Genomic DNA, 9,142 nt, shown 5'->3' on the forward strand with positions numbered 1-9,142 from the left:
TCATTTTTTTAGTATTTGAAGGTGTTAACATCTTGCAATTAAAATTCACCATTTAAATACACTTAAATAAAACAGGCGTTCAATTGGCTTGCGCCCACCTCGTACTTCGTGACGCCACTGACGCCTTCGTGGCTTGCCTTTACTCATGATGCTCGCTACTGCTACGACCTCAAAGGTAATAAGTCTTTTTGTCGCAAATTTGTAGTTTACTCGTTCCTTTTTACGAAGTGGGCGATTTATGTCCACGTCACAAAGCCTTCTTGCCGGGAAAATGACTGTTCGGGAGGCCATTAATAGTGCCCTGAAGGAGGAAATTGAGAGAGACAAGAATGTTTTCATCTTGGGCGAGGAGGTCGCTCAGTATGACGGTGCCTACAAGGTCTGAATAATCTCATCTTTTAACTCAGTTCTAGGTCACCAAAAATTTGTGGAGGACTTTCGGCGACGATCGAGTAATAGATACTCCCATTTCTGAAATGGGTTTCACCGGGATCGCCGTTGGCGCCGCCATGGCCGGCTCACGACCAGTTTGTGAATTTATGACTTTTAATTTTGCTATGCAAGCCATTGATCAAATTATCAACTCCGCTGCGAAAACTCACTATATGTCCAATGGGCGGGTTTGTTGAATGTCTTGTAAAATACCTGCATGATAGAGTGGCATCTTATTGTCTATCCTCATTCTTCACGCAGGTAAACGTTCCGGTCCTTTTCCGTGGTGGCAATGGTGCAGCTGCTGGTGTGGCCGCCCAACACAGTCAAGACTACGCTGCTTGGTATGCTTCCTGCCCTGGCCTCAAGGTTGTCGCGCCTTACAGCACTGAAGACGCAAGGGGTCTTACCAAGGCCGGTATTCGTGACGATGACCCAGGTGGGTAACTTTTTTTGCAAAGCTTTTGTGGTTTTACAGACAGTTTTCGAATTCCCTCATGCAACATTTAGTTGTATCCCTGGAAAATGAATTGATGTATGGCGTCGCTATGGACACCTCCGACGAAGCCATGCATCCCGACTTTTTGATTCCTTTTGGGAAGGCTAAAATCGAAAGGGAGGGCTCTGATGTCACCCTTGTTTCCTACTCTATCAGCGTTGGTGACTGCCTTGAAGCTGCCGATCAACTGGCCAAGGAGGGCATAAATTGCGAGGTAATTAACCTTCGCAGCCTTCGTCCCATTGATGATGAATGCATTTTTAACTCGGTGAAAAAGACCCATCACCTTGTAACAGTGGATCGTGCATGGCCGTCGTGTGGTATTGGCGCTGAAATCTGTGCCAGAATTATGGAGAGTGAGTATTGCGTTTATTCACCTTGACTTTCATTTAAAACTTGGGATTCTTTAAAATTGTCTCGTGCTTAGGTGAAACGTTCTTCCACCTGGACGCACCTGTCTACCGCGTGACCGGCGCTGATGTTCCCATGCCTTATGCTGGATGTTTGGAGGCTGCGTGCACCTCGCATGCCTCCAACATCATAACTACTGTGAAAAAGGTTCTCAATCGCCGCTAAAACCACGAAAACCAAAGGGGAATCGTCCAGTAGTATCTTCTATTCACTTTTGGTGTATGTAGCTCTTTGCCATCATTTCTGGGCTTCTGAAGCCTTTTTTGAATAAATGATCTTTCTCCATAACTCAGTGCTGGACACCGTAGTTAAGTGCTTTAGTGGTTTGTTTTCATTGCATTAACTGTGAGCCATAGCACGCTCCGTTTAGCAGCACGATCGCTCGCTTAAAGGGGTGCGGTGATGTTTTGCCGCGTTCTACTTGCCACGAAGACGCGGACATCTTTACTAGGTTCCATATGCTGACAACGTTACCGGGATGTTTGCCTTAACACTCAGTTTATCATTTCTAGCCATGTGGGGTCAAAATTAATGCGATGTTGGTCGTCCAAAAGGCTAGGGTCACGAGTTTTAGATTTGGGTCGTGCGCATAGGTGGGCGTGGGGCCAACGGATATCGTCAACTTCCAGTGGCTCTGTTTGGAATGGCTGAAGCGGGTTTGCCAAGCTCCTCGCGAGCACGTTCGCGAAGTTGGGGATGGCTCGTAATCACAAAGGAGTGGGTGGGAGTTTAGGTGTGCTTATTTTACAGGACGCCAAATTTTGTCGTTTTATAATGATGCTGTCAAGCCCACTTTCAAGCGGAGATTTGCCAAGTGGTGTAAACATCCCTGGGTAATTTATGGGAAAGTTGGAGGTAAAGCCAACTGCATTTTAGGTGTTGCATGATTCGACGATGGCTAGTGTTCCACGAATTTCGTGATAAAAGTGATTTAACTAGATTTTAGGTTCCTGAAAATGTTTCTCTAGTGTGAAGTCCTATATTTAGGTAATTTTGTATATCATAGAATTTAACTCAGCACAAGAAATACTTCGAGAGCTTAAAAACGAACACGTGGATTTTTTTGAGTATCCTCAATGCGAATCGGTTGAATGCATTTCAAAGGTTTTACATATTTGAGTCAAAATTATCGTTTAGTGTGCAATATTAACACATATTTAAAATACCTTAATGGATTCTAGATTGTCGAAATTCCAACTTTAACTTATTTATAGGTCGTGGAATAATAAAGGCCTAGTTATGAATAACTCGGTTACGATGCATAGGTGTGTATTATGTGCAGCTACACGCTTAGTACAGCGTGGAGATGTGTATGCGCAGTACGAGTTGATCCTATTCACCCCTTTGTGCGTCGAGCAAAGGAGGCCCTCGAAAAAGACACATGGAGATTACTTCGAAAGAAAGATCATGCCTCACGCCTCGCTTGAGGTTTTTTTCTAAAAAAAATAAAGAGCTTGCTCTTGACATTTTCAAAATGCGCAAAGGAGTTGGACCCACGTACGGTTCAATTTCCAAAAAGGGACTCGGAAGTCCGCATTTAATTGTGACAAAGAAATTATTTTTTTTCAAATGCTTAACAATCAACTGCTCTTAGATCGGTGGATATGAAGATGCTGATTTCTACACTAAGATTTAGCATAACGCGCAATTTTACTGTCAAGAGAACGTACGGAGTCAACATCATCATGTCCTACTGGCGCCTCCCTTCTAGATTCCTCACCGTCCGTCGGTTTGTGATGTCCGGGTTTTGGATATGGATTTTCAATGAAGTCGCTAGATATAACATAGAATTTGACATAGATTGCCATGTACGGTAAAATTAATGCTACCAATCGTAACTAGACGATCCTAGAAAAAATAGAATGTTCATATACTTACAATTTTCGCGAAAATACGCATTCAGCACTGCTCCTCAAACCAGAATAATTAAATACGGACTATTATAACTTCTCAGCCATATGTGATTATCCTGCCGCATAGTAGGTTTCAGGACGTATACGTGCTTTCATTCGAAGATGCACGGTATTTTAAAAAACCCAAGTATTTACGCATTAAAAGTCTAAAGCACTTCATTACCGAAATGTCAGCTTCGCCTTTTGCTGACGCTATAAGACAACTGATGCGCCGTCCACGCGCCGGAGCCCGGGCGCAATTGCCCATGCGCCACACTTCGGTGGCACTTGTACCTGCGCCGGGCAAGGTGCAATGCTTCTGGGCTAAATTTGAATTCGCTATTAGAGCCTCAACTAATCCACTCTAAAACCACCACCCATCATGTAATTTTACCTCATGGCCAAGATCGTCATGTTGCTCTTAGTTATTCAAACATGACGATAAAAATCCCCAAACTTGAGGCGTACGTAATTATCTATCGGAAATTTTGGAAAATTGTGATTCAAAATGACAATATTCAGTGTGAAGTTAAGATAGAACCGCTAGAGTTTTCGATTCCTCTCCAACTTGGTGTAGGTGAATATTTCATGTGAATTGCCTCAAACTGAATTAACTAACCCACCAGTATAAATCAGGTTTCCAAGTAAGAAAGCATTGTGTTGAGACTTCCAGATTAGGATTGTACCATCGAATTCCCTTTTAATAGCTAAATTTGTCAATAAGAGTCGTACATTATTCAACGAGAGGAATATCAGCTGCAGTATTAACAGATAGCCCCAAAAATCATACCGTGAATAAACGCCTGAGTAAACAAAATCTGACCTAAAAGGACATAGGGTCAGGAAAAACCACAGAACAAGCTTTTATCTCTTTGGCTGGTAGTGTGAGTGGGTTTTGTATTCTCACCTTATTTTCACTTCGTTTTCTTCATGAGGATCCAGTTCTTTGAGCAGACCCTGTAACTCTGCGGGTGCTAATCCAATGGCCAAAGGCTAAAGAAAAATACTGCATGTTTAACTATTAAGTACTTACAATGCAAAAACATGTTTCATAAATGAAAATAACTTTTATGAAGCCATTTATCAATCCACTAAGATTGTTTTTTACATCAAATTGTTCGTAACTGGAACCCTAGTGCAAGGCAATGGCATTAATTGAGTCGGAGGGGGCCAGAATGACTAGATAAACAAAGGTTACATACCCTGAAGTACAGCTGAGGCAGAGGAGATGATTAATTTCATTGCACCGATGAAAGGTTGGCATAAAAAAGGTAAGAACGTTCTACCACCACTTTCGAAGTAGGCGCATTAAGAAATACAAAAATCGTCCGCTAAAAGGGGACTTTTCTCAAGATAACATTCCTTGGTGAAGACTGCTTATGTATAAGGTCGATTTAGGTCAGGAGATAAAAGGCAATAAGTTTTTTCATATTTATATGCCTTTTGTTAACCGAAAAGAATGTGAATAGGTTCTGCAATATAATATTGTAACAATGGATTGATCTCGTCATTAATAGTGACCACAGAGTATTCTAATGGCGACCTAGCTGAATTAAACTGGGTAAAACAATCGAACTACTATCGTATTCCAGAACGAGGGACACTATAAATGGCAGTGTCTGTATCCCATTAGGTATACAATCAGTCCCCTACGCTGACTCTATCCATATCGCCACTGAAGGCATTAAACCCTTTTTTGTGACAATAATAAACAAAACTAAGATGACACCCCGAGAAAATAATCCAGATTATGATTCTCTTAGGAGGAATTAGTACTTGAAGTGCATACACTGAGGGGCATCAACCAGCCTTTTGAAATTCTCCTTACATAAATATCTTCATTTTGATAACAGATGATGTACTAACCTAAAATCTGCAAAGTATATAATCATTTCTAAGGTATTGAAAAATCATTATATAGTAACCATTCCCACCACCCGTTTGAGCCCAGTCCACTTGAATAAGGCTGTTATGGTCCATACCAGTGCCTTATAATGCTTCTAGAGGTAATGGTGGGTGCTGCGCGCAGTTCTTTTACAAGGGAGCAAAGGACAGATGGCTGTTACGGCAACTGAGACCAGTTTTTTAGAATTGACTTTTCACTTTGATAGGATCGAGTGTCTCATTAATAAGGATTCGGAAATGCGAAATTACACCTGATTAATGTGACAAGATCTATGCAATTGGAGTTATGTGTAATTGTCACCGGTACAAATTAGCAATCTGTATGATGGTATCCCACAGAAATAAAAGCTTTATAATAATGCTTTCCCTGCTTTTTGAAGTATTTCAAACAAAAGATACTAGTAAAAACAGTTCTGTTGATATAGTTGTTATACTAGAGCACTGCTTGTGGGGATTTATTATTTATTACCTCCAAAGTACCTCAGCACTCCTATATGTGTGTTACAAACACCAAGTGCTCACCACATTCGCTTTCCGCTGCATCCATGAAGAACCTACTTAACCAAGGAGTGCGCCAAATTCCTGCAGATACACATATGAGATAACAAGTGAAACACATAAAGGCACCCGTGAGTGGCGGTCCAGATTTACACTAGCAGCACGGCCATATTAACAATATTGCTCACATGAAACACCAAGTAAAGGCTAACCTCGAGTGCCTTAGTGGTTTCCCACCGTGACAACTTCATGTCCTTATCCATATCCGCCTCTATGAGGAAGGGCAAAAGGGGACGGTTGGTTTTATTCTGAAGCTGGTGCATCGCAATTAGCCATCTTTTCGGCGGAGTGCCTGTAGGGGCGTACATCTTCAGAGAGTAGGTAGTTAAATCATTAACTGTCAACTTTGATCCATGGATGACGCGCAAATTAGGAAGCAATTTGAACGACTTATCCACAAGGATCTTAAAATCATCATTCACAACGATATCCTAGTGGGAATAAGGAAATAAATCATAAAACGCAACTTAAACTGCTTCAACAAAAAGCTGGTTTAAGTTATAACGTGAGATACTGAAGACAAATTTAACACAAAGTAGGACATTAAATTAAAATTAGGTAGGATTGTTGTTAGAGATTAAATTCACGCTAGATTTGGAGTGATTAAACAGCTTATCTACAAGAAAAGACCTATTAAATTTCGGGAGAATTACAGAACAGATTTCGTGCAATCTAAGTAAAACTACCATATGCCAAAGTGCCAGAATGACAAGGGTAGCTGTCACGGATTTCGTTTTAATCATGCAACGATTTCTGTTGTGGGAATAATGCAATCAAAGGCAAACCTTACCTCAAAGTTTAACTCGGTTAACTTTGAACCACGATTCTTCAGAGCTCCTGTAAGTAGAGCAAAGCAACCGGCACTCTGGAATGGGTTTCTTGCAAACTAAAATAAATGCAGGAAAGTCCAGAAATTATCACAAAATTAAAGACAATTACCAGCAGTCTTCCTCTAAAGGAAGGGTTCGACATTCAGTTATGGCATTTTATTGCTCACATCATTTTAGAACAAAACAAAATTACTTGTTAGCAATCATAAGCTTGGTTTTAAATTCACATTATTCAATTCGCGAGTCCGTTGGGTGGCTGGCCCTGATATTCCAGCCGCCCTAGAGCATGCAACTGGCTCAGTCCTTCTACTTATTGGTTTTAACAGTAAACATACAGACATGTTGCGAATATAAAATGAAATGGAGGAAATATACTTACATTAATTTTGCTTAAATGCTTATTGGCTGCGAGGGCTTTACTCAAAATCACACATCCTTGAGGTGAAATCAGGTTACCACTAAAATTAAATTGAAGAAGGCACATGTATCGTCAAAATACTGAATCTTCATTTAAAACGACGAAGTTTACTTCGGATCTGGATTAAACGTGCTCTTGGCATCCAATATCAACTCGTGTTTAACACTATTTAGCAACGCCAACTTTCAACTTAAGGACATTATTTTAAGGGGTACCAATGGCTTGGTAAAACAGCTATATTAACAGGTAAAGTGGGATCTAGCGACGAAAAGTCACCAAGTAAGGAATGTAACATTAGTTAATATTTCAAGTCGTTTGTGAATGAAAACAGGCACATATAAGATTGTCCAGCGCAATCAAGTGTGGGGACCGTAAATGCAAGGGCATAACAACCATTCAAATAAATGAAGACCATAGGCTTTAAAGATGCATAGCTGGGTCAGAAATGGCGAGTTGAGACCAGAATAGGAGCTAATCTAGAAGTTTTACTTTAAGAGCAGCTAAAAGAATTTTAAATGGTAATTGTCAGTACCTTAGGTCAAGTTCTTGCAAACACCGGTTATTTTTTAGACCTTGTACAAGTTCTCTACATCCTAGAGTGGGTCCTATTTGGTTAAACGAATAGTTCAATTTTTCCAGCTTTGACACCTACCAAATTATTGATAAAAAAACCGCAATTAGCTAACCATCTTTTGGTTGTACTACCACATATAGATACAGAATGAAAATATTCAACTAGTCTTTTTCAATAAGCATACCACCGATACGCCCACTCAGTGCAGTTTGATTTAGTAAGCAGTCATGAAATAGGCGACTTACGGATTCTTTTTCCAAATCTTTACACATTAACTCGAATTTTAGTAAGATAATGCTATAAATAATGGGAAGCAAATGAAAACCGGTGTAAGGTATGACCAAAATGTAGGCACTAATTCTAAGTAAGTTTTTAAATACTGCCTGTTTAATTCAAAACATCTAAAGTACATACAGCCAAACCCCGGGCAAACTGTTTCATAGATTTTCCGCTGCAGCAAATATGATTCCAACTTATGTCTAGCTCTTTTAGGCTGTCTGTATCTGCAAGCCCTCTACCAAAGTGCGAAGTCGAGTTTTCTGAAAATCTATTTCTTGAAAGGTTTAGGTTGTGGAGTGCAGGACTCGCCTGAAATGTTTAAGATCGAAATTACTTTTCAGGTCATCATCGTCCAGATGGCAATTTGTATCACCAAAACATGAAGCTAGGAATAGTAGCAAACCCAAACAAAGAAGCATGAAGTTATGCACCATCCGAAGTCGATTTAAGCTCATTTAAAAGACAACGGAATAAGAAGTGAAGCTCAAATAAACCAGTAACAGATCAGCGATGTAGGCCGCAGACGCATCGTCGAGGTAGTTTTCGCTCAAATTAAGTGAAATGAGATTCGGCATCAAGGAAAGCACATCGAAAAACTGTTCAGCTGTTTTACTAGTAATTTGATTGTCCGCCAGACTGAGTTTCACAAAGCTCGAATTCTCAGATAAAACCTGACACAAAAGATTGACACCCTATCAATGCACCCATGGATTCTTGCAACACTAAACATACTTCATCGCCTAACCAATTGTGGCTGAGATCCAGGGTGGTGATGGCTTGGTTTCTTCCCAAGCTTAGCGATAAGGGCAGGAAGTTTTCAGGATCGATATTGCTATAGCAAAGCGTGAGGGACTTCTTATTAATGTTTTTGATGTAGGACTCAATTGGGATTCGTTTCTGCTTTATGCATTCTAGTATATAAAGTTCGGATTCGTCCATGCGTCTATGCGAAACATTCCTCTTTCGGCTGTTTTTCGGAAATTCAATTAGGTCTACTTTCATTGCGCCATCTCTTTTGTCAGCACTATGATGCCGAGTTCCAAAACTAGGAATTATAAACTGAGTATTGGTGGCATCATCCTTTTCATGAAAACCAACTGCCTCCGTTTCTTCATCAGCTATTCCACCAGCGTTATTTTCATTGTTGTTACTTGCTGTTTGCACAGGACACATGACCAAAGAGCATGAACTGCACACCACCGCCCTCCCGGTCGACAATTCTAATTGGATTGTTAACAAACGGCGCGGTATTTGTTGCCTACATTACAATTGAACATTTGAGAAGAAAAACAATTTCAACCTTTAAGACCAAGAGCCTGGATGGCAAGTTTGGATTAAATGTTC

At 40.5% G+C, this 9,142-nt stretch overlaps 2 protein-coding genes across 2 annotated transcripts; one reads left to right on the forward strand and one right to left on the reverse strand. All coding sequences in view use genetic code 11, as the record gives it.

Annotated features, from left to right (window-relative positions):
- Positions 1-148: 148 nt before the first annotated feature.
- EGR_02085 (Pyruvate dehydrogenase E1 component subunit beta) lies at positions 149-1,507 on the forward strand (the record flags this gene model as incomplete). The annotated part of the gene is made up of 6 exons (XM_024491334.1): positions 149-175; positions 206-379; positions 414-620; positions 694-871; positions 943-1,287; positions 1,359-1,507. 6 exons carry the CDS (start codon positions 149-151, stop codon positions 1,505-1,507), a joined length of 1,080 nt encoding a protein of 359 aa, XP_024354187.1.
- A 1,247-nt stretch (positions 1,508-2,754) lies between these two features.
- EGR_02086 (Leucine-rich repeat-containing protein) lies at positions 2,755-8,971 on the reverse strand (the record flags this gene model as incomplete). Its single annotated transcript, XM_024491335.1, has 7 exons — positions 2,755-2,778; positions 3,013-3,115; positions 4,142-4,227; positions 5,850-6,128; positions 6,488-6,583; positions 8,293-8,490; positions 8,531-8,971. 7 exons carry the CDS (start codon positions 8,969-8,971, stop codon positions 2,755-2,757), a joined length of 1,227 nt encoding a protein of 408 aa, XP_024354188.1.
- Between the last annotated feature and the right edge of the window lie 171 nt (positions 8,972-9,142).

This window comes from Echinococcus granulosus (assembly GCF_000524195.1).
Source record: "Echinococcus granulosus chromosome Unknown EG_S00009, whole genome shotgun sequence".
Lineage (NCBI taxonomy): Eukaryota > Metazoa > Platyhelminthes > Cestoda > Cyclophyllidea > Taeniidae > Echinococcus > Echinococcus granulosus.